The sequence below is a fragment of the Daphnia carinata genome, chromosome 6, assembly GCF_022539665.2.
Source record: "Daphnia carinata strain CSIRO-1 chromosome 6, CSIRO_AGI_Dcar_HiC_V3, whole genome shotgun sequence".
Classification (NCBI taxonomy): Eukaryota; Metazoa; Arthropoda; class Branchiopoda; order Diplostraca; family Daphniidae; genus Daphnia; species Daphnia carinata.
The window spans coordinates 8,919,845-8,942,729 of NC_081336.1; the positions used below are offsets into that span (position 1 = coordinate 8,919,845).

General features: G+C 40.5%; 5 protein-coding genes and 3 long non-coding RNA genes across 10 annotated transcripts; 5 read left to right on the forward strand and 3 right to left on the reverse strand.

Annotated features, from left to right (window-relative positions):
* The first annotated feature begins 497 nt into the window (after positions 1 to 497).
* LOC130699538 (C-type lectin 37Db-like) lies at positions 498 to 2,122 on the forward strand. The gene is made up of 5 exons (XM_057521809.2): positions 498 to 754; positions 935 to 1,047; positions 1,165 to 1,273; positions 1,340 to 1,455; positions 1,621 to 2,122. Exons 1-5 carry the CDS (start codon positions 688 to 690, stop codon positions 1,750 to 1,752), a joined length of 537 nt encoding a protein of 178 aa, XP_057377792.1. The 5' UTR covers positions 498 to 687; the 3' UTR covers positions 1,753 to 2,122.
* Positions 1,986 to 3,705, reverse strand: LOC130699533 (neuropeptide F receptor-like). Its single transcript, XM_057521803.1, is given in 3 exon segments — positions 1,986 to 2,788; positions 2,790 to 3,264; positions 3,351 to 3,705. Coding segments are annotated over 3 exon segments (1,149 nt in total). The 5' UTR covers positions 3,596 to 3,705; the 3' UTR covers positions 1,986 to 2,359.
* Positions 3,706 to 4,662: 957 nt separating this feature from the next.
* LOC130699544 (uncharacterized) lies at positions 4,663 to 7,868 on the forward strand. Of its 2 annotated transcripts, none has more exons than XR_009003446.2 (13): positions 4,663 to 4,724; positions 4,970 to 5,017; positions 5,196 to 5,233; positions 5,390 to 5,500; positions 5,704 to 5,739; positions 5,905 to 5,959; positions 6,131 to 6,171; positions 6,352 to 6,434; positions 6,668 to 6,768; positions 7,007 to 7,140; positions 7,320 to 7,360; positions 7,525 to 7,572; positions 7,740 to 7,868. It is a non-coding gene; the product is annotated as an uncharacterized LOC130699544 (long non-coding RNA). The 2 variants fall into 2 exon arrangements; XR_009003447.2 differs by having other exon boundaries at positions 6,674 to 6,768.
* Positions 7,869 to 8,415: 547 nt separating this feature from the next.
* LOC130699531 (uncharacterized) lies at positions 8,416 to 13,016 on the forward strand. Its single transcript, XM_057521801.2, has 5 exons — positions 8,416 to 9,365; positions 10,953 to 11,291; positions 11,867 to 11,949; positions 12,197 to 12,386; positions 12,677 to 13,016. Exons 1-5 carry the CDS (start codon positions 8,516 to 8,518, stop codon positions 12,985 to 12,987), a joined length of 1,773 nt encoding a protein of 590 aa, XP_057377784.1. The 5' UTR covers positions 8,416 to 8,515; the 3' UTR covers positions 12,988 to 13,016.
* Positions 13,017 to 13,533: 517 nt separating this feature from the next.
* On the forward strand, positions 13,534 to 14,771 carry LOC130699548 (uncharacterized). 2 transcript variants are annotated; one of them, XR_009003453.2, is made up of 4 exons: positions 13,534 to 13,670; positions 13,799 to 13,912; positions 14,009 to 14,290; positions 14,474 to 14,771. It is a non-coding gene; the product is annotated as an uncharacterized LOC130699548 (long non-coding RNA). The 2 variants fall into 2 exon arrangements; XR_009003452.1 differs by lacking the exon at positions 14,474 to 14,771 and having other exon boundaries at positions 14,009 to 14,446.
* Positions 13,587 to 15,915, reverse strand: LOC130699529 (F-box only protein 47-like). The gene is made up of 9 exons (XM_057521798.2): positions 15,513 to 15,915; positions 15,306 to 15,442; positions 14,978 to 15,246; positions 14,737 to 14,895; positions 14,468 to 14,675; positions 14,255 to 14,410; positions 14,014 to 14,198; positions 13,792 to 13,948; positions 13,587 to 13,731 (listed from the first exon to the last, which is right to left on the reverse strand). Exons 1-9 carry the CDS (start codon positions 15,803 to 15,805, stop codon positions 13,664 to 13,666), a joined length of 1,632 nt encoding a protein of 543 aa, XP_057377781.1. The 5' UTR covers positions 15,806 to 15,915; the 3' UTR covers positions 13,587 to 13,663.
* A 119-nt stretch (positions 15,916 to 16,034) lies between these two features.
* On the forward strand, positions 16,035 to 17,668 carry LOC130699552 (uncharacterized). Its single transcript, XR_009003458.2, has 6 exons — positions 16,035 to 16,351; positions 16,420 to 16,739; positions 16,801 to 16,946; positions 17,030 to 17,282; positions 17,336 to 17,450; positions 17,515 to 17,668. It is a non-coding gene; the product is annotated as an uncharacterized LOC130699552 (long non-coding RNA).
* A 1,565-nt stretch (positions 17,669 to 19,233) lies between these two features.
* Positions 19,234 to 20,487, reverse strand: LOC130699543 (uncharacterized). Its single transcript, XM_057521813.2, has 4 exons — positions 20,220 to 20,487; positions 19,991 to 20,154; positions 19,806 to 19,906; positions 19,234 to 19,529 (listed from the first exon to the last, which is right to left on the reverse strand). Exons 1-4 carry the CDS (start codon positions 20,377 to 20,379, stop codon positions 19,295 to 19,297), a joined length of 660 nt encoding a protein of 219 aa, XP_057377796.1. The 5' UTR covers positions 20,380 to 20,487; the 3' UTR covers positions 19,234 to 19,294.
* Positions 20,488 to 22,885: the final 2,398 nt, after the last annotated feature.

Sequence of the window (22,885 nt, forward strand, 5' to 3'; positions counted from 1 at the left end):
TATACAACAGTCGATTATTTATGCAACAAGCAAAATAATTGACAGCTCAATTTTTGAATTTTCGCGATCCTCTCGTAGACCTTCAATGTTCAAGCCACACCCTCAGCATCTTCCTTTGGCGTGATTTGTGTCATCCATCTGTGAAGTCGATGAAAGGGCCTCTATAAAAAAGAAACGCCTTCCAAAGGAAAATGGACAGTGAAAGTGGAAGAATGTTTTCAAAACTTTCTCCGCTCTCGTTCGCGTATTATACGTGCCGCGTTTGGCATCGTAAATAAATGTTGTGCTCTTTTCACGCAACTAGGAAATTCAGATGGCAAAAAAGGGCCATCATGCTGCGAGGGGGGGAAAAAAGAGAGTTTTTCGGGTGTAGGAGGCGGAGCAAAAACTGGTTCTCAAATGGCAGACTGTGAAAGAAATTTCGTACTTGACGTTAACCGCACGAATCTACAGGTGCTGGCCAGGTAAAAGTTCTCGCCATCGCCAACCAGCAGCTTCAATGGTCCTCAGACCTTCGTCGTGCAAAGTCGTTTCAAACTTTATTCTAACGTTCTCATCTTTAAAAAAAAAAAGTGTCGCTCTTATTTATTGGGCTATAAAACGTGTGAACGAATTTTTGGATAACTCGCTTTTGTTTCCCAATTGATTTTGTTGTGATATCGTGAAAAAACGGGTGGATAAATCGTCATGCTGAAATTATTCATTGTGTGTTTAGCTCTCGCTTCTCTCGGCTATTCGGCGCCTAGGGATGAGAGTAAGTTTTCTCTTCCGATAGATTTTTGCGTTTCCCGCGTGAGTAACAGGGTCAGTGGGTTAGTGGATTGTCTAATAAGAGATTTCACCCATTTTTTTTTCCTTCTCTTTCTATCGGTGTTGATTGACAGATGTGCTCACCTTCATTCTTAAAAAATGCCTTTTTTTTCTAAAAAATTAGAATGTTTGAATTGCGTGGAAGAGCCGTCAAAGAGCAGTTTCCTGACGGCCCACTGGACGATGCCTCTGAGTAAGCTGGGCGAGAGAAGATACTACCTTGGCACGTTTTTCAAGGTAAGTATTGATGCATTCGAAAAGTTTGCAATAAAAAGGTGATGATTTCATTCCTTTCTAAACGTGACGTGTAAATTGACGTGATGGGTTGTTACTTTTCCTTTTGTCTTCGTACAGGCCAATTGGTACAAGTCAGCCAAATTCTGCAATTACCACGGAATGCAGTTGGCCAGCATTGAAAGCCAACTCGAAAATGATCAACTAGAGAAGCACATCAAAGAATTCGGTAGATGTTTTCTTTGTGATTGAAGTACCACCGCGAGTTTTACACACATTTTCTCAATCTACAAAGGTTTCGGAAACGAACACTTTTGGACGGCCGGGACCGACCAAGGCGAAGAAGGCAGCTTCTTCTGGATGTCGACTGGACGGCCGGTCACTTTTACCAATTGGAACGCTGGAGAACCGGTAAAAACAGCGTTCGTCTAGCAATTGCCTTTGTAAAAGGGCAAGACATCAAAAATCTCTCTACTGTCGCGTTTATTTTTTCAAGGCTACACATTCCCAGTCATAAACAAAACAACTTTCCAATTGTTTTATTATTCAAAAACAACCATTTTTCTTTTTTTGTAGAACAATTTCCGCTACGAAAATGGCGAAGAGGAACATTGTCTGGAACTGTGGAACCGCGACGGCAAGGGCATGAAATGGAACGACAGCCCGTGCTCCTTCGAAACCTATTTCGTCTGCGAAGCACCGATGTAGTGATGCAAAAGAAATCAGACAACTTGTGGATCTTTGCCTGATGTCAACTACTAAGCTCAATTCAGAGCGGGACTCGTACACACTCGCAGCGTGAATGGATTTTTTATCATTACTCTGCCCCCCCCCCCTTTGTGTTTCATTATTCATCGTGTTAAACACTTCATCAACAAACAACTGTGTAGATTGAACAGATCGAAAGTTACCTCCATTTTATTTCATTTTTTCTCGTGAGTTTCAAATTTTTTTTTAAAGAAAAAATAACATATTGTTTTTTGACATCTGAAATGGTTATTAAACAAGAGTTATTACAATTTTTTCGCACGGATACGTCGTAAAAATAGAAGCGTCTCCAGCGGTTATTTGACACACATTTCCTTTTTATGGTTTTATTTTTTTTTTTTTTATTAGATTGTCCGTGATTGGAGAGAAAGGCAACAATGCTTCACGGTCACCAATAGCCATCTTTGTCTTCAAAATTTAACCGGAGGAACAACTTGATTGCAAGCGTAACACACACAACAATTTGTTAAGAAGCATTGCGGGACACCAGATGGCGTTGATTGAAAAATTCAAATTCTACTAAAAAATTTGAAAAAAAGAGAAATTTTTAAACGTACGAAATAGCATCGGCCAAGGTGAGCTGGGCTTGAATGGTCGTATTGTTGTTGGCCGTCGTATTGGTGTTGGAGGCCGTTTTCGTGTAGCGTACGAGCTGCGGGAACAGTCGGACGAGTTCTGATCGCAGATTGTGATTCAGCCAACCGTAGAAAACCGGATTGAGACACGCTGAACTCATGCCGGCCAAGTGGCAGACGGCGTAGACAGTCAATTTCAATTGCTGGTCATCGGACAGAACGAAGAAAAAAGCGTCCAGGATGTTAAACAAATTTAGCGGGATCCAGCACAGGGCGAACGTCAAAGCGATGGCCGAGAGTAAGTGATGCGTTTTAGGTCTGTGCGCTCCCGCACGACGACTGGTACCTTGAAATCTGCGTCGAAGACGGGCGCAAATGGACGCGTGAGCGAACACGATGATGAATGGCCGGAATGAGGAACTGGAACAACGTGCTGGCCAGTGAGTAAATCAGAGCGGCCGGCGATGAATCGGGCCATTCTTCGACGCAGAACTCGATGGAAGGGATGCCCAGCAATTCCTCATTTAAAGGCAAGTGCTTCAACGAGCGGAAGAGAAAGAGGGGACAGGCCAAGAGTAGACTTCCTGTCCAGATGCCCAGCAGGAGACACGAAACAGTCCAGTATCCAATGGGACCTTCTCTGCGGACGGGAAACACGATCAGATGGTAGCGATCCATGGCGATGCTGGCGATCGTCAACGTCGAACAGTAGACCGAAACGCCTTCCATCGAGCCGGCCAACTTGCAAAGCAACGGATAATTTCCCAGCGGCCAACTGAAGCAGACCAACTCCATGAACGTCAGAGGCATCGTCACCAGACACAGCAACAAATCCGAAACGGACAAATTAATCATCAACAGGTGACGCAACTGGTGCCTATGCAAAGAAAAACCAGCCCAATGTTCAAATTGATTAATGTCCCGGTGTGTCACAGAAAAAAGGGGAGGATTATCAGAACTCACCTGGAACGTTGGCGCAGTACCAATGTGATAATTAAGCCATTGGCCAGCACGCCGAACATGATCATAATGGCGTACGCGAATAAAAGCGGATAGAAAACGGAATCGGGTAGCCTTCGATTATTTTGAAGTCGAGATAACCACTCCATCATTTCCAGGTCGATTCGCGCTTCTGGTGTTGGAAAATGATCATTTTGGGTTATGTTATTATTGTAATTATCCGTTTGGTCACAATCCTCAGGTTCCATTTTTTTAATGGCGGAGAAACTGGAGAGACACTGGTCAGAGTTATCCAAGCCCTTGAACTGAGGAGAGCGTTTGTTTGGCGACTGGAGCTCATCCAGATGCCATCCGCATCTTTTATCCGGCAGGGAAATATTCGTAGCAGTGGATAGCGCATGCGCATAACGTCCATCATCTTCTTAAAGGAATAAGACGATTATTTTTCTTCGTCTTGTCGGCCAATCTGATTAATTTAAACCTGATTTTGATGTGATTACCTGTCATGGCCTCGAGGCAGTCGGTGGGTGAAAGTTAAATATCGACTAGCATATCGACATCCTCGCGGAATTGCGTAACGTTGCATCTAAAGGGAAAATAAATCTTATTATTATTCGTACTTTCTTTTATACGTACGGTGGACTCGTATATGTGCGTCAGGTGGATGTGTAACTGTAGCTTTCTTTTACGTGTTCAATACAACGTTGCTGACGTGGTTGTAAAGAGGAGTCCATTGATTGGGATTGTGTGTTGAAAGGTTGTGCAGATACTCGACATAAAAAAAATGATGGACAGCACGATTACGTAGTTTGACGTTTTTGTGCCGGCTGTCGTCTTTTGACAAAAGAAACGAATGACATTGGGATACACAATAATACAATTCGATCGATATTTAATCTCGATTGTACCCTAAGTCCATTGGACTGAAAGCTTCTCTTACTGTTCTCCGCAATCTGTTTGATGAAATTCAATCTCTGGTGTTGGTCTCGGCGGTTCTGAGAAGATTAAAAGGAAGAAAAATGGGGAAACCAGACCAGCTGTTCGACCGACACTAGAATTAAGCCCCATTGCCGCCATTTCGATTCAACTCATAAAGTTTCAGGAACGTTGCCAATGACAAAAAATTGTGTGTGAATATTGAAAAACATTTTTGTTTGATTATTTAAGACTTTATGCATAAGAAAAATAATGCTTAATTTTTTAAAATGAACTTGTGAAGTAAAATAATATAAAATAAATTTTAACATTTTGAAATTATATTTTTGAGAAAACTTGTGGCAACGTTGAATGATGTATATAAAGCAATCCGTCATGACGTACACCAAGCATTCCAGCATGGCTTCTCCATTACTGCAGTACGTCTGTACTATCATTTTCGTAAGTAAAATTTTATCCGTTTAAATCTCTATGTGAATATTGTAATCTCGTGTTCTTGGAAATCTTTTTTGTGCTAAATTCACGTTTTGTAACATGACAAATTCCAGAAATTGGTTTTGAAGTATATCTAGTGTTTGTAGTTTAGTGTAAGTGTTGAGTTAAAAGTCACGTGGAGTCGCCATGAAAAGATTTCAAAAAATTCTATTTTTCCTCGTGGAATACAGTTTGATTTGTTTTCGTTTCAGGTCCATTGCAATGCGTTGAAGGACTAACGTAGTTGACTTTTTAAAAAGGTGAGCTAATGTTCTTTATTGTGTAAAGATTCCTAAATGATGAGTACTCTAGTCTCGTTCGTCTGAATTTGGCTAGACCAATTTTTGAATTCAAAATGGGTTTCTACTGAGACATTAGAAATTTTACACACTTAATTTTTGTGTTACTGGGTGTTAAATGGTTTTTTTTTTCTTGCAGGGGAGCTTCTGTTTCTTCGCTGCCCTAGGAGTGTTCAGGTGTGTTACATTAGCAACATACATGAGAGCAATGATGTTTATTGACAAGCATATGACAGATAAACCCTAAAGGTTATGAAGTCAACTTTACTTTCACTGAGCTCTCTGTTTGTGGTATAGAATTTGTTTTTCAGCCTACTAATGTTTGTTACATAGGGGTTTCGTGTGATGTTTGGCATTGGGTGTGGAGTTTGCTGCTCCATCTGTTAAGTGATCCCGTCATGGTTTTCCTGTTGGGTGTATTCACTTGTGGGATAATTTTTGCAGGTTGGTATTGTGCTTTGTTTCTATGAATGGAAAATTAGCGACATCACTTGTCCTACATGTTTAAGTGATGAGTACTCGAGTCTCGTTCGTCTGAATTTGGTTTGACCAAATTTGTTTGTAAATTGAGTTTCGACTGAAACTTTGCATCGGCCGATTCTATTTTTTGTATTGGTTGTGAGTTTAACTTAAATTTTTGTTTATAGGGAATGCTTGGTTTGAGTCCAATGGACTATGCTGAGGTAAGATTGGTTTTCTGTTGGAACGGAGAGCGATGATGTTTATTGACAAGCATATGACAGATAAACCTTACAGGTTATGAAGTCACCTTTAATTTCACTGAGCTCTCTGGTTTCAAGCTTTTATTTTTTTTTTGTTGTATGTTTTTTTGATGGTTTCTTTTTTAGGTGGGCTCCTGTACCTTGGGTTTGCTGATATTGGCCGGTGGTGCTTTCGATTGAGGTGGGTAGTGTCGCATTTATTCGATGTTATTTAGTATGATGGAAAATTTATCCACACTGAGGTTCAATGACGAACATCAATTTCATCCTTACCTACATTCTCTGATGTTGCATTGTAGTACTTTGTTTTATTGGCTGGGATTTTTGGTTAAACTTTGATTTTTTGTTGCAGGAATGTTGTGGCTATCTTACAAGTTTCAGCAGTTGGAAAATGTAAGTGCGATAAATTATTTTTAATTGTTTCACTTCTGTGATGATTTGTTATCCCTGGCATACAAAACCTTGGTGATAATTTAACAATGGTAACTTAAATTCTTTCTGAAGATTTATTTAACGTTTTCTTTATTATTTGGTTTATTGTTTTCTTACAAATTTCATTAATTTGGTTTACAGTGACTGTTGCTGATTTCTGGACAGCTTTTGGCGTACAATGGCGGTTGGTGGAATGATTCTTCGAGTGGAAGCGAGAATCCAAGGTACTGAAATATTTAGTCACAAACTTTAGGCCCGGTTGTTAAGTGTTCATCCTTTGGTAATTGGGGGTGGGCTAGTACTGGTAGCCGGGGATATTGCAAGGCATCGTACAAAGCGACCGTTGATTTTTTTTTTTTCGATCGGTAAGACGCTGGCGACATTCCCGACAATTTGGTTACTATCTGCATTAGTTTTCTAGGTGCATTTTTTGGCAGTTTTTAATGTTTTACTCTAGTTACAGTTCGGTGTGTTGGTGATTGGACTTCCCTCCAGCTGAAATGCTGCTTGCAGCTGTAGCTTGGAATACTGGGACGTTTTGGCCGGCAAAGCTTGGAGGTGATTATTAGCAAATTCATGTGTTTATATCCCGATCGCCACGCGTCCATTCCTTTATATGGGGATAGGAGGTGTCAAAATAATTGGCCGGGAAAATTAAAGTCACGTAGGAAGCAATCGTTGTTTGTCTAATCATGATTGTGCCTTTACGGGGACGACAATTAACCATAATCTTCCGTTTTTCACGGTATTTTCCAATTAGTTTTCGTTGTTTAATTGCTTTATTTCATTTGTTTAGGGGTGAAGTGGGGCTTCAATCGTTTGTGAGAATTGCGGCTGTCGGAGAGCTCCAGTGATGGTGGATGTCGCATCGGTTCTGGACATTGTCGATGACCGTGCAGCACGTTGGTGTCGTAGACACATTGATATTAGGTGGTTTGAGTTTTGTTTTTATGGTATTGCATTCTCTTGATGATAGCTTTCTATTGACGCATCCATTATACGCGATGGCTCTGCAACAAAATTGTGAAACCTCTTGCCCTCACTGATCTCTTAGCAGAATTTGAAATTTGAATGTTGTGCTCTTGGAATAATTTGGATGTTTCTCTTAGGTGCTGTGCAAGAATCAGACATTGTATTCGATGTTCGTTAGGTAATTATTTATTTATGATGGCAGAATTTATTGAAAATGATGTAATAACTTGTAAACAGAGTGTTAGTGATGTTACTTATTCTTACCTACATTCTCTGAGGCAATGTTGATGCTATGTGTGGGATTGTTGTGGGATTATAATAATTCAAGATTTTATTATTCAGATATAACCTGGAATTGCAAGGGCTGGCCTTCAATTAGGAGATTCGTAGGTAATTAGTTTTATTTCTTTCGGTGGTCTGTTTTACGGATGATTTGACATATACCGCCCCAGGCTGAATAATAGTGTTGATTGGTTTTCCTCATGACGTTTCGTTAGCTTTTAATGTGATATTATGCATAGTGCAGTTTCTTTAATTGTTTTCATTTGCATCCATAGGCATTCGTGAGCCGTCCGATTTTCTTCACGACCGGTTCTACCATTCCTTCAGCAATCGTCGGAGAAATTTCAATGTTGTGCAAGTTTCAACTTTTGCATTGAAATGTTGAATACAAAAAGTTCCACAAAGTTTTCCATTGCACTTAACGAATCGATTGCTGTTGCACTCCAATGGTCGCATTGGACTTCCCAATTATAATTGGTCGTTAATTGGGGTCTTGTGCTTTCCTAGTGAGCAAGCAAAACGATTGCTCATTAGTAAGCAGTGCTGACTACGTAAGTGCAACTTTCCGATATACGGCTACGCATACAAAAATTACCCTACATTTCCGACTATTGCATTTTGTGTTTTGAAATCCAACAGTCCCATTGCGTCTCATCAATAATGCTGTAAGCGAATTATTTTACTCAGATGGCATTAACAAACTGATCAAAGCTATGTAGGACAGCAAAATTAACATTCAAGTCGGACATTGTGGATGCGTGTGTTGCCTGTTTAATACAATCCTTGACTTGTCAATAGTGTGCAACTAGTGCGAACGAAGAAGCGTGACAGGTCACTGGATGTCGCTAGTAGTCTTCCCCTTTTTTGCTCCTACTTTGTTGGGGGAGTAAAGAAGGGGGAGGGGACGCTTAGTAGACGTGAGTTTCTTGCCGTTAAATCCTCAGTCTGAACCTTCGGCTCTTGGTGAGCACGGAAGAGTTTTGTTGTCTCTTTCATCCGGTGTTTTAAGTCGATGAAGACAAAACGTAATCGACATTTGTAATTAAGAAAAATGTCATCGGTTCCCGCAGGCAAAAATCAGCGTTCGTCGTCAATTTGCCTGTCCGGCAGTCAGACATTTGACGCGATGAAAGCCAGTGTCGGTGGTAATAATCGAGAAAGTTCGTCCGGATCGGATTCGCCCGAAGTCCGTCGAGAAGTGATAACCAACAACCAGAGCAGCAGACCGGTTCCGGCTGGCAGCAGCAAATCCCGCCAGAATGCCCGTCGCTCCAAAAGCGAACGGCTTCAAGGAGCTAACAAGCCGAGGGTGAAACGACGGGATCTAGCGCTGGACATGGATCGAGCCAATAGCGGAAGTTTGGCCGGCGGATTGGCCAGCAACAAAGATCAAGAAGATCCGTACCAATCTTTTCTCCGAAAAGTGCCCAGCGTCGGAGCGGGATTGATGAACGATTCGTTTAACGACACCCCAGACGGATCGCCTCGAGGACTGCGATCCATTCGCCAGTCGGCGGGCACAGCGAAGCCGCCACTCGGAGCTGGTAGCAACGCACCGGCCATTTCCACACCGGATTTATCACCATCTCTAATTAGACGGGCTACAGTCAATCCGCGGACGGGTGGCGGCAGCCGGTCACAATTGGCCAATCGTAATTCTCCGCAAGTTGGCCGGCCTGGATGCAACAGTGCGAAAGATCAGCCGCTCAATAAACGCGCCACTTCCGTCCGCGTTCACGGAGCCAGCAGCTCCAGCTCGGCGTTTCACGTAGCCAATTCATCGCTGCGTCGATCCACCTTCCTCGACGTGCCCGACAGTCCCAGCAATGATGACGACAACGCCGCCAGCAACGTGGACGAAGATTCTTACAGACTCCGTTCGTTCGATTTAACTCGCAAAGGTTCGTATTTACATCATTCCATAGGGCATCTGTCCCTTTAACTCTGTGTATCGTATGTCACTCGACGGTTCGCTTTGACGGTTGCCACCTGGAACTCGATCCTCGTAGAGTAAACAATTCGTCTACACGAGTTCCCCTATCGGCACATAAAGTCCCTTTGAGAAGGCAGATCACTAAGGGCTTTGTTTGCAATCGTGAGCTAAATATTGTGATACCGGATCTGCCCAACATGTTTTATTGGCTGCTGCTGATCTCCTCTTGTTGTCGGGCTGTGTCCAGCCAGAGTATCCTACCGTGAAAAAAAAAAATATATATTATAAGTAAAAATCTGTGATGCGATCACAATTTGGGGACACACGCAAGAGGATGTTGAAAAAGAGTCACCAAGGGCACAAGTACGCAGCAGCTGCTGATCTTTTTGAGCATGGAAATCATTTATAGCCCCCCTCTCCTCATCCGCCCCAGCAAATGAGGGCTCAGGGAACGAAGAAGGGAGCCTTTTCTCTATTCAATGTGGCCGTCGTCTAAAATTAGCGGCGAGGCAGAGCCAAACGCTACGCGCAACCAAGCGGTTCGTCTCTCTCTGTGTGTACCATATGTAAGCGTTCCAGCAGCATCACGTGAAGAAAAGGAAAACAAAAGAAGGGAACCAATCCTTTGACGACAATTGATCCGCTGATGCGCTGGCAGCAATGTCGACGTCAAGAACGATCTTCTTTTGTTTAAGATCCTGCGTAGCGAGGGACAAAAAGAAAGGACAGCCATTATACATATATCTCTAAGCGGATCGTATAATAGCAAATGAAACTAACAGTTTGGACTTTGGACGTTCCTGTCTTGTCATCGTCAGTTCGACTGTGGCGGCTGCTTCATTTCGAGAATTTTTGTTGAAAACTCACAAGCTAAATTTAGATTCTTGTTAACAGCACATCGAGGTCGGTTTCGAAACGAAGAAGTGGACGGATACAGTTGGGAAAAAAAAAATATTTCCTGCTCTCGGCATATTTCATCCATTCGAGTCATGTCTGTCGAGTCGGAATTCTCTTGGGCGCACGCATACATTTTCTCCAATGTTATAGTCGCACAACGCGTGACACGTAGCCGGAAAAAAGGTGGAGGGCCTTTAAAAAAAAAGTGACGTCAATTGGTTACCAGCAATGCTAATATATAATTGAAAGGTATCTTTCTTACATCTCTCGATGTAAAGTTAGTTTGAAAACCACTCTCGAGCTATCAATAAACAAGCAGTCGAGCTCTGCGCTGTTGCGTTGCCGTCGACCGAAATAGCTTCCATTCCTCCTCCTCCCCTTTTTTTTTTATTTTCGTGTCGTCTCTATTTTCTTCTTCGTAAATCCTAAATCAAATAAAGCTGGCAGCCGTTAAAGGAAGAGAAGTAGGGTGGAATGAAGGGCTTCAATCTGTTCAATGATATCTGACTCGAATTATGCAGAGATTAGAAAAGCGAAATTGACGTGAATCATTACCAATTCACGAACGGTGAAATTTGTTGAATGTTTCATTTTCCTTATCCACTTTGTCGTGATTGTCTGCAACATGAATTTTATATCTATGCATCTTCTCATTCAGGTGTTGTGAATCGAGGAGATTCGTTCAGACGCCGTCGTTCACGCAGCAATAGTTTGGCTCCCGGCACGGTGCAACATGATTCAACCGGTGACGTGACAAAAAATTATCGCGCAGCTCCTGGTAACGGATCGAGTGGGGGTATGTCAACGGGCGAAAATGTACAAGCTATTGGAACGGACCAACGGTCATCGCATCAGCAACAGCATCATCATCACCATCATAGCGACGTCAGGACTTATCGTGTTGCCATCATAGGAGCTCACGGAGTGGGCAAATCCGCCTTGGTCGGCCAGTTCATGTCGTCCGAGTGCATCAACGCCTACGACCGAGTCAGGAACGGTAAGCCTTTAGAATACGGTAGAAAAAAACAAGATCGATAGCGTAAATTGTTAAGGAAATAGAAAATAAAAGAAAGAATCCAGCAGAAGCTTATTACCGTGGGAAAAAAAGGAAAGCGGCCGATCGATTTTCTGTGAGCGCTAGTGTGGACTGTAAATAAGCATCAAGGAAGCAGTATTAGATTTAATGTAAAATGCATTACGCAAACTGTCTACAGAAAGCGTTTTCAACAAGGTCGTGGAATAGCTTGAGGCACCAAAATGACTTCCAAGATCTTCTTGTTTTCATGCGACTTAAAACCGTGATAAAGAGGAAATCAGGTCAAGGTTTTGTGGTATCCGTGTCAAATAGGTGTCGAGTCGACCAAAGTTTGTCAACAGGTCATTTGGCAGATTTCTTTTGGCTCAACATCAAATCACTTCACTTCCAGACAGTGACTGGAACGTCGTATTATTTATAAACAGCGACCAAACTAGGTCGTGCGACACGTTCGCAGTAGACACAAATCATTTTCTTATCATCCTGGATTTCTGGATTGAATGACAGTTGCAAATTGTTTGCCTTCTTAATTTCAGATGACAGTGATTCAGAGTCTGTTTTTGTCATGCTCAACGGGGAGGAGTCTGAACTTGTCTTCACCTACTGCAGCAACATCAAGGTGAGACATAGTTGCATTATTACAGTTTTGTTATTGCTGTGCAACACAATAGTTGTAGCTAGCAATGATTCGGTTGACTGTATTACCTATTCTTTTCTGCCTGAATGGTTGTTTCGTAACAACCATATCAAGTCTCTTTCATGGAAACCAATAGACTGGGAACTTCTCGTATTGCTTTTCCTTTGATATTGTATCTCTTGGGTAATAACATGATGGAAACTTGTTGATTTCTTTTGGCTCGACGTAGGTTGAGATGAATCGAAACGAACTTCCCGATGCTTTTGTCATGATGTACAGCGTCATTGACAAGACCAGTTTCAAAACAACCGAAGATGAATTGGCCCGCTTACAAAACTGGGATGCCCTACGTTCCCGAGCACTTATACTTGTCGGGAATAAAATTGACCTCGTTCGCAGTCGTGCCGTCTCAACACAAGGTAAACTGTATACAACAACAATATGTCCGGTTTAGCCTTGTTTGTTTACATTTTACAGCAGTATTTCTGCCATTTGTTAACAAGCTCCACCTCCCAATTGTTACTTGAAACAAGACGCCATTTAGTCTGTGTCGTCCCCACCTTTCGTCTATTTTCACTAGTATTCGGCTCGAAATAGATTTTAAAGTGTGTTTTGTCATTCCATTTCAATTTACGATTACAACTTGCGTAGGCATAACACTATATGTATTGCATTCCAACGATGATGACATTTTATCGCCTTTTCACAGATGGAAAATGTCTTGCCTGCGCCTACCGAGCCAAGTTCATGGAAATATCCGTAGTGATAAATCATAACGTGGATGAACTACTGGTTGGAATCCTGACACAGATCCGCTTGAAGGAGGAGCTACAAAAAGAGATAGCGGAAGGGCTTGTCGATCCGTCTGCCGATGGTGCCAACGGTCAGGGCTCTACCAACTCTTGGATACGAAACAAGGGCCTAGTACGAGCCAGCATGAAAGCCAAGCAGATGTTCACGTGGCTGTTTGGCAAAGATGACGATCAGCTCGCCAATTGTGAAAACTTCCAAGTCCTCTGATTCCCGTGTGCATTTCTTAAAACAATAAACCTCCCGTTCAGAAAGCCTGTTAGATTATTAACGGTGGAACTAAAAAAAAGTGAAAATCTAGTCATCTCTTTTTAGAAGGCACTCTATATCACGCTAAAGTGCCTTCAACTTGCTAAATAAACAGCTTCCCCATTACATTCTTCCTGCAAATGGTTTGTGTTTTCAAACGAAATATATTGTAGGCCTCTTCTACCCATAAATTATCACGGATACTTTTATTTTATACTTACTTTTTATTTATTATATTTACTTTTTATTTTTTACTTTTGGTAGCTCTGTCTGGATAATGGGGTTCTGTCTTACTTAATTGCACATCTAAGCATTTTTCTGTCTGTTAGATGGTTTCAGTTTTCACTGTTTCTAAAATCAATTTTTAAGGGAATTATTATTTTTAAAGTTGTGCGATGGAAAGAATAAAATCTGGCGCCGTTCTGAATACAAATATCAAGCAATCGACACGAAAAGACAGCTGATTTTGACTTACCGATTTTTAAAATTAAGTAATTTCAGGTGATTTAGATCCTACCACAAGTAGAGATTGAATATATTTTTTTAAATTGTCAAACTCAGTGCAATCTTGGCTTTGCCGTGAAATCAAAACACTTGCGTCGATGCCTTTTCAAAAACGAACCTGTGTAAGGCATTCTTAAAAGGTAAGTTGTATACTGATCTCCTTCCATGTTTCCATCAGGTTATGTAATTCTTCAGCATTTCCTTTATAAGCAGAGGAATTTCAAATTTTAATTACATAATATTTTGCTTCGTTACTTATACCTATCAGGACAGCATCATCCAATAAGTTGACACACAGCTCTCTGATTTCATTCCACATCTCTTGTACTATCGCTTGTCTGTCATCATGGCTCCAACCACAATTAATTGCATTACGAATAAGGTTTAGCACAGATCGATAACTAATTCCTGAATTTCCCTTTAAATATGAAAGTCTCACGTGTTAATTGAACTTGTTTGCAATTTTCTATTATCTTAGATTACCAAAGGTTCGGCTGAGATAAATTCTGATGCAATATAGAAGATGTTTGACAGGACTTCAATTGCCATTCCCCTATGTTCGTTGGATGACAGGTGCTTAAAGTATGTTATGACAGGTTTGCTGTCAACACAGTGAAGACACAGCAAAAAGGCCGCCGCTGATCGAGTTGGCCATAAGGTCGGTAACCCTAGAAGTACAATGTAAGAGAACCATTCAACATAATTACTTTGAATCTAAGGCTACCTGTCAGGGATTGGATTACATCCACCACTTCCTGGGGTGAATAATATTTTCGAGCTGGTGTAATAATACCAGCTAAAGTTTCAGCCAACATCTTATACTGTTCTGTGTAAGCCGCAAACTCCATGTCCTCCTCGAAAAAATCCCATATTATGGCACCTGCAATGGAAATCATGTAAGTCGTATTTACTTCAACTATCTCTCCACTATTTTTACCGCTAGGTTGGAGAGGCGCATACAGTAGAAGAAGTAGCTTAGCTAAATCCTGGGGATCCGTCAATTCTGGGCAATCAAAGACGATTCCTATCCACATTGACCTGTCACAGGGTGCAGCGAAATCCAAGAAAAGTGAACGCAGATATATTCGCAGACTTCTTTCAACGTTTGCGTTTGTAGAAATAGGATTTTTCATGTAGTCGGCCAGCTAAAATAAAAAACAGCTTAAGAAATTTTAATTCAAAACATCAAGGGAATTTTTAGAAGACCGTTGAGCCAATATTGTTCCATTGGCATAAAAGAGAGTAGACCTTCGTACACTCGCGTTTATCCCAACCAGATATCAGTGAATGGAGGATTACTCCAGCACTTGCTGCGATTAAATGTGGCTCGTAATCCGGAGACCGCTCCACAATTCCACGCTTTACCTTTTGTTGTCCAACAGAAATATGACAACGGTTTTGTTGTGGTGAAATGTTTCTCTTTGTTTCTTTGTTTAAAAGTAAATACCTCGGTAGTTAACTGGTAGTAAAGTCCCAATCTTTGAGGGGTGGGAAAGAGGCAGGTCAACAATTTGAGAAGTACGCCCGTCCGTTGACATTCGGTATGAAGTTCACTTGGCAAAGAGAGCTTTCCGTTCCATGTTTTTTGTGATGAAGTTAGCCTAGTACGTAAAATCGTTTGCATTAGGCGATATTGCATTCGAGAAGTCCCAGTCCAACGTATGAGGATGTTTCGCATATCTTTGGATGTTTGGCCGAGGTGCCCAATGCTTGTCCCTGCAAGATATTTGATTAGTGCCATTAACACAATTAAAATAAAAGCAAAGTAGTTTTACAAGGCAGATATTTTAGGATGTTGTAGATTAATTCTGTTGGCAATTCTTCAAAGCTGCCGCAAGGACTTAGTGCTGCCGACTGAGACGATCGTCTCAAACAAATAGGTAGCGAAGATTCGTGGCTACTACTGATCTCTCTGAAAACGAAAACAGAACAATAAAACGGTAGTCCAAAAAGACTAAAACTAGTGGTAATGGTGATCTTACTCAGGACACGGTGCTGGAGACAAGTCGATCCAGGGATTACGTGAGTTGTTAATACTTTTAGATCGTTTCAGCGAGCGTCCTGTACCCGATAAAATACTTGTCGGTATCACAAATGAGCCGTCATAATCGTTACCATTTTCATCATGCATTTCGTTAGTGATTCTAAGGTCTATTGTAAAAATCACAGAAACTTTAAAGACAATGACTTTGTCTCGTGGAAACACGTCGAGAAGTTTTAGTGTGGAAGTCGCAGTCTCTCGTTTTGCTTCATTCTGGGATTGTTCCATAGCCATAGAACATCAAGAATTAGAATTAGAGCCAACCCCTAAACAACAGCCTTCCCGAATGGCAATTTTGGAGCGATTAAATATTCTTGTTTTGTCAACTTTCTCCCACATATTTTAATACTGATGATGAAACCATGTCTATTTCGTCCATTTTTTTTTATGTGACCGTTGGAACGTTTTTGAAAGAAAACCGCCGTAGTTCAGAAATCTCACGCTGCACTGCTAAGGCGCTATTTCTAGTTTTATTGTTGAACCACGCTGGAAGGAAATTAGTTTTGCATTGAAATTTTGTAGGCATTTCCTATTTTAGACCTTAAACAACCTACACATTTGTGAAAGTGGACATTAGTCGAAAATTGAAATGAGCGACAACCGAGATATAAATCAACCAACTTTGCTTGCAGAGGGTATAGAGATATCAAAAGGTCAACCTCCTAGTAGACTCAGAATGATAGGGGCACACTTTGTACGAAACAAGACGGATTATATTTTGGGTTCCATTTGGTTCTTAGTTCTTTGCTTCACTGTAGCTTATGTGGTTCCTTTTTTGAGGTATAGTAGCCTTAATTGAAAACAATGGGTTTCATTTTACACAACTCTGACTCGCCATTTCCTTACAGGTCTGAATGTGAAAACATGTATTACAGGACTCTACTGGCACATTCAGCTACGAGTTTGCTACGTCTTTATAAAAAATTCCATCAGGCCCCTATCAACTGTGAATTCATGGAACAATTGCTACTAGATGACAACACACACAACCTCCTCTACTCACTGATTTTTTACTGTTTTCCTCCTTTCCCTTGCAAGTTCTGTTTTCTTGAAATTATACATTCTTCAATAATTGCTGATGGAATTGAATTGCTTTTTAGGGATATGGCTTCCAATATTTCTATTTGCCCTTCTTCATGTCAGTAATTATGGCATAGAAGTGGTTGAGGTAATGCTATTATGGCAAAGTCTTAATAATTAACAATAATTGTCTATACTTTGCTTTATAGTGGTTTTCTCCAAGTGCCCTTGGTATACTGAAGAAGGGCCTTGAATTAATTGAACTGCAAAGCATAAATATTTTAAGGATTATTGCAATCACAGAAATATTCATTCTTCTCATCATTCCTTTTTCTCTTCTCTCCTTCTCATTCAGGTACAATGGTTTCAATATATTAAAAAATGAAGAGAAGTGCGACTAATTAATATTGTATCTAACCACTTCGTTGTTAATTGCAGTGGTTTAGCACTACCGGTCGTCATCGTCGTTGTCTATCTCAAATTTTAGTATGTCGTTACACGTCAAAGCAAAATCCATTTACTAGAATCGTCTTTGGTGAACTTCTTGAAGAAATTGAAGTCCTTTGCAACAAATCGTTCTGCCCAGCATGTGTCCGCAATTTTTTATACACATTGATGGCTCCTTTAACGTCACGAATCGTTCGCAGCAGCAAAAAGGAGCATTTCATTCGGCTCGAAAAACCATTACTTGGTATGGACGTTGGTTAGTAAATCGTTCATTTATTCATTTTATCCATCTTGCAGGGAAGAAACGTTTTATATCTGGACTATAATATTTGGACCACTAGTGATAAATTTTCGCCGTGGATTACAGCCCCTCCTTGTGAACAGTACTCAAAAACAAATTTTAGATAAGCATGTAATTTATCTCTGTTATTTCACACCATAATTTAAATTTAACACGTGTTTTATATTTGAAAAAGGTTTCGTGAAAAGCCCGTGGACAAATCTACGTTCTAAATTTAAAAATGCTGAGGTTTCTCCTTAGCACTGTTACAAACTATTAATGTTCTGTTTCAACCATTAGCATTGGTAAGTATTCGGAAGTGCTCAGGCTACCCAAAGTAATGGGGGGAAATTCTTGGGAGTGACATGTTGTTTTGTAAAAAAAAAAAAAAAAAAAAAGTTGAACTACACAAAATAGAAACCTTTGTACCACTAATAACCGAAAATGCCAATCGATGTACTCTGTGCGTCGTAAGTGATTGAGTTGTGTGTCAGGCCCGGAAAATGGAACGTTTGATTTGCTACTTGCGTTCTATATACTGTATTAGCAGGGTCAGGAAGGGGAATTTCCGGCTGTTAACAGATAGGCTTGTTGACAATCAAGGGCCTCGACGAACAAATCAATGACTTGGCTCAGAACGGGCAAACGACCGTAGGGTGGACATATACAACTTCCATATACCATCTTTTCACGAAACATTTATTTAATTAAAATTCTCAGGTCACAACAAAAACGAAGGAGTTCTGATTTACGGGCGATTAAGATTACATGTCAGTTAAGTAGTAAAGCATTCAGTGTACATTTAAATTGGATTTACAAACAATATTTTGTCGTAGGTAATCAGGGTAAACAACGTTGCTGATAGGGAAAATATGTCGATTAAGGTACGTCCTAAAACGAATTAGATCGGTTTTGAAACATACAGTGTCATGTTTGTCAAATTGCTGTCCCGCTTGTCACTAACCAACCTTTTAAAAGATCGTTTGGTGTGATGTTTGTTTTCTGGTGGAGTTTGTTTGGCGACAAGTAGGGTCAGGTAGAGCTGCAACTTTTCCTTATGATTCTTTCTTTATGAGCTGTTGCCACATGTAACCATGAATTGCAGTTTTAGAAAAACAAAGTAAATCCAGCTTTCGGAACTTAGTCGTAACTGTAAAAACTGCCTTAAACTAGCTGGCTCGGTTTTTCTCAGCAATCAAGTCGGTTGAAATGTAAAGTTACTGAGGCCCTAGAAAACAAAGTGGCTGATGTGGAGGTATTTTCGAAAACTTATGTTAGCTATTAATGATTACTTTTAGCTCATACTTTGTATACTGTAATCTTATCATTGTTTTTTCTTTCCCATTTTCCACATCTATTTTCATAGGTACAATTTGGGCACCATCCGGGTAAACCTTCACAAATGGTTCCATGTTCGGCAAGGAATCGATGCCAAAATTTTTCATACAGTTAAGCTAGACAAACGACAAAGCTATTTGGATTAAATATTGCGGTGCTTCTTATCCCGAACTACTGAATATGAAGACTAGAACAACTAGGGGGAAACAAGATCAGGTAATTAATGACGAAGAACAATAATTTGTTGCCTGCAAAACAAAACGAATATTTGCGTAATAAGTAATCGTAACAGTATAACTCATGGTCCTTGTTCAGACACCTTCATAACTTATTATCAACACGTCTTTATTATTATTTTTTTCAAGGTACGATCGTGCAGGTCATTTCCTGTTTTCTACTCTCGCGGAAGAAACTCCAATAAACTACATCTAAGTCAACAAGTCTGACCACGTAATTTTCTTCATTCTGGTAATACTTTTTAAAGATTATCTTTATTAATAATGTATTATACTTGGTCAGTATATACTTGGGCAACAGGCTTCATATAACAAGTAAACGTGACAAAAAAGGTAAAACAATAAATAGGTCTGATTTTGCCATAAATAAATAAATTAAATTTTACACAAAAAATTCTAAAATTAGGCCGTCGTGTCAGCGAATTCAATGCGGAATTTTTGCGTCATGAACTGCATGATGTGCAACACATCCATATTGATCGTTTCGTTAATGTCATTTGGGCATTCACCGAAAAGCTGATGACAAATGGCGGCTGGATTCGCAGACTGTTGAGCAGCGGATTTCTTGCCTTCCATCAGCGCATTGTAGTAGCGAAAGAAACGACTGAAATATGACTTCTTCACCTCCAAATCCGTGCTGGAAAAGTCACGAAACAGAATGAAAGTTTACTGCTATGCCTCTTAAATGTTAAACAGAAAAGTCAACGAACGTCATTGACCGCCCAGAAGAAAACAAAGCTGATCGTAATGGAATATTAAACGAATAGATGGTGCGTCAAAGCACGTCTCGACACTCTACTATTGTAAATATAGGCATGAAAAACCGGTTGGATGCCAGTCGCCCCATGAATCAGGAAGTAAAAAAACTTCTAATGATACGATGACTCATTTTGTATTATTCTTTCGTAGCGACTTACGTGAGCTGCTTTTGAAGATGCCATACAACGGAGAATAGGTGTCAGGCAATGAGGCGACTTCACAGATGAAACGCTGACGACACATATCATCGCGAATCTACATCAAAACGACCAATACAATTTATGGAAGTTGGTCTGAGATAAGGTAAATGCATATTAGAGAAGGATAAAACAAACTAACCTCCATATAGTCCATATACATGTCAATTTTCTGAAGCTGAGCCACATAAAGTGGATCGTCGTAGGAATAAGGCACTTCAGTCACGTTGTGCTCGGTTTGCGATCGAGCGCTACGGCCTCTCAAGGCTGGAAGAGCCACCGAAATGGGAATCGTGATAAATGCCGCTATGATGATAGCCAAACACGGTAAATATAAATATCAAACGTAAACATCAATTTTAAAAATGTACCAATTAGAATTGGGGCTTTGGCATTTAGGTAGATACTGCATTTGTCTCTGTGATTGTGGGTAATCGATTGCAGGTCCCTTGAAGATTGCTTTGTTCCCGTAAGGTATCCAATGAAACCAAGGAATAGTATTGCCAACTTGAACAAGTGAGCTGGCATCATGATGAACTGATTTTTTCTTCTTCACAGAGATCCTTTCGCCGAGAACGACAATATTAAACTGAAGCTGATTCTGGCTTTGCCGAACGGCTGATATACATCGGGTCATCTGTCATTTCTTCCATTGTGAGTTTTCCTTAAAAAGAAAACCCAAAACTTATGGATTCTTAAGAACCTTCTCTGTTCTGTTCGGAGTTTATCATCATTAGGACAGCTAACATCACGAGTCGCATAACGTGTTTCAGCTGGATACCCGTAACTGTTGACTGGGACGTGAGGCTATTACAATATCGTCACCCACTGCGCCCTTTCCACTTTTATCATGTCAAAACTGGATTAGAGAAAAAGGAAAGAGGAAGGAAGGCACTGATCTTGACGACTTCATATAGCTGGTTGGTGACTGTAGTATTTGATCAAAATTAAAAATTATTAATACACTGACCAACAAAAATAGCCCAACTAAATAAGTCTTACTTTTTTCAGTCGGGCTTAAAATTTTTATCGGCAAAAACTGACACTCATTGGAATTGGTCAGGTAGACACGTGAACATGGTGGTACCGGAGAAACTGGATGGCCCTATCCCTATCGAAAACTCGTCATACCCCCATTTTGGAATAAACTAAAGAAAAGGAACAAGAAATTAAAGTGTGTTTCCGCAAGTATTACGCTTTTTTCCTTTTTTTTAAGTGAAATCTTAATTCGGATGATTACTTTAAATTTTGTTTAAAAACATTTAATTTGTGACGGGTAAAATTTCTGGTAATGACCTTTGCGTCCACAGGAGGCGCTTTAAACCGTGGCTCATCGGGCAGTTTTTTTTTTTCAGGCATATCTCTAGATTGGCTTAACGCGTGCAGTCTGCTGTCTGCACGCGCAAAAATTTGTTTCATTCTGATCTAATTTTTTTCTGTCCAGGGTCACAAGATAAGTGTTTTCTTGTATTCCTATTGTGATTACTTTAATATGGTTTTGTTTAACAGTGTGGAGAAGGATATTTTGCCAGAGAGTGTCCACAAGCTGGTGGGTGCGGTTGTAGTGGTCCGTCGACGTCACAAAGTAAGATGAAAATATCGAAAAATGTGTTCGAACTTCTTGGTGCTTTTCATAGTATGGGGAAGGGGGAATTTCTCGAAGGATTGTCCACAAGAGGGCCGTGTCGGTGGTGGAAGTCATACCTGCCATGAGGTAAAAAAAAAACATTCTTAGTGTTCATTTTTAACGAAGAAGAGGACCATGTAGAAAGGCATTTTTCACAAGGAGGAGGCATTGGTGGCAGCAAGTGTTACAATGTAAATATCAATTGTATCTTCACAAAAATATTTTATGTTCCAGTGTTCATTGTTTTACCCCAGTGTCATGAAGCTGGCCACACCTCGAAAGGCTGCCAGAATCTATTCAGTGAATTGACGGAAGATGGAAAGCTGAGGGAAAAATACACTCCAGAAACTGTGATGTGATGAAAAGGAACTGAGTATAGGCATCATCTGTAGAGATCACTTTAACAAGTTTGAGAAAGTCATGCTCCAGGTAAGCCATTTTTGAACTGTATTTTGTGCTTTGAAAATATCTATTGGGTTTGCTTTAGGGTTACAGGAAAGATGTACCTCAATACATAACATCATTCTAAGGAGCCGGCCTGTGCCCAATACTACTTCAAAACATTAAGAATTCTGGTTACATAAAACCAACACCTGTACAGAAAGCTTCAGTTACAGTTATTCTTGCCTAAAGAGATTTGATTGCTTGCGCTGTCACGTACTCCGGCAAAACGACAATCCAATTAATTAACGCTGCGTAATTTTGAAACCTTGATGGCCTCGTACTGACTTGGTTCGAATGGGTCGGTATGAACTGGGTGAGTGGAAGATGGTAACTAAGATACTCAACAACCCCTTCGTGATATTCGTTGATTAAGTCATCTAAAATTTTACTTTTTTTCATGTAGGCGGCGTGCTTGGTACCGGTTATGAACATATTGTCAGAACAAGGTGTTGCTGGTGCGTCTCATGCCATGTTTCAAAAGCCAGAAGTTGTAATTGTCGCACCCATTCGTGAATTGGCCATTCAAATTCACCGGGTGGCGTGTAAATTCCCCTACAATTCGGTTTTCAAATCTGTGATTATATATAGAGGAACTGTCACGAGCCATCAGCGGTCAAATCTTCAAGCTGGATGCAAAATACTCTTGTCGCGATCGCGGGGCGACTCAAGGATTTTCTCGACCGTGGAGTATTTGACTTCACCGGGGGTCAGGTTTTAAATTTTGGACGAAGCTGATCGAATGCTTGCAATGAGTTTCGGCCCCAATATTGAAAAAATTGTCAACCACCCAACGAAAGTATGTTCTCGATGGCTTTTGAGTATGAGATTTTACTAATGTTGCTGCCCGTGGTTTAGGCAATAGTTTCTGCGTTCTTCGTATGTTTATTTACGTATTTGATGTTTGTATTGTTTTTTTTTCAGATATTGGCGGCGTAAACTATGTCGTAATTTATGACTTGCCAACTG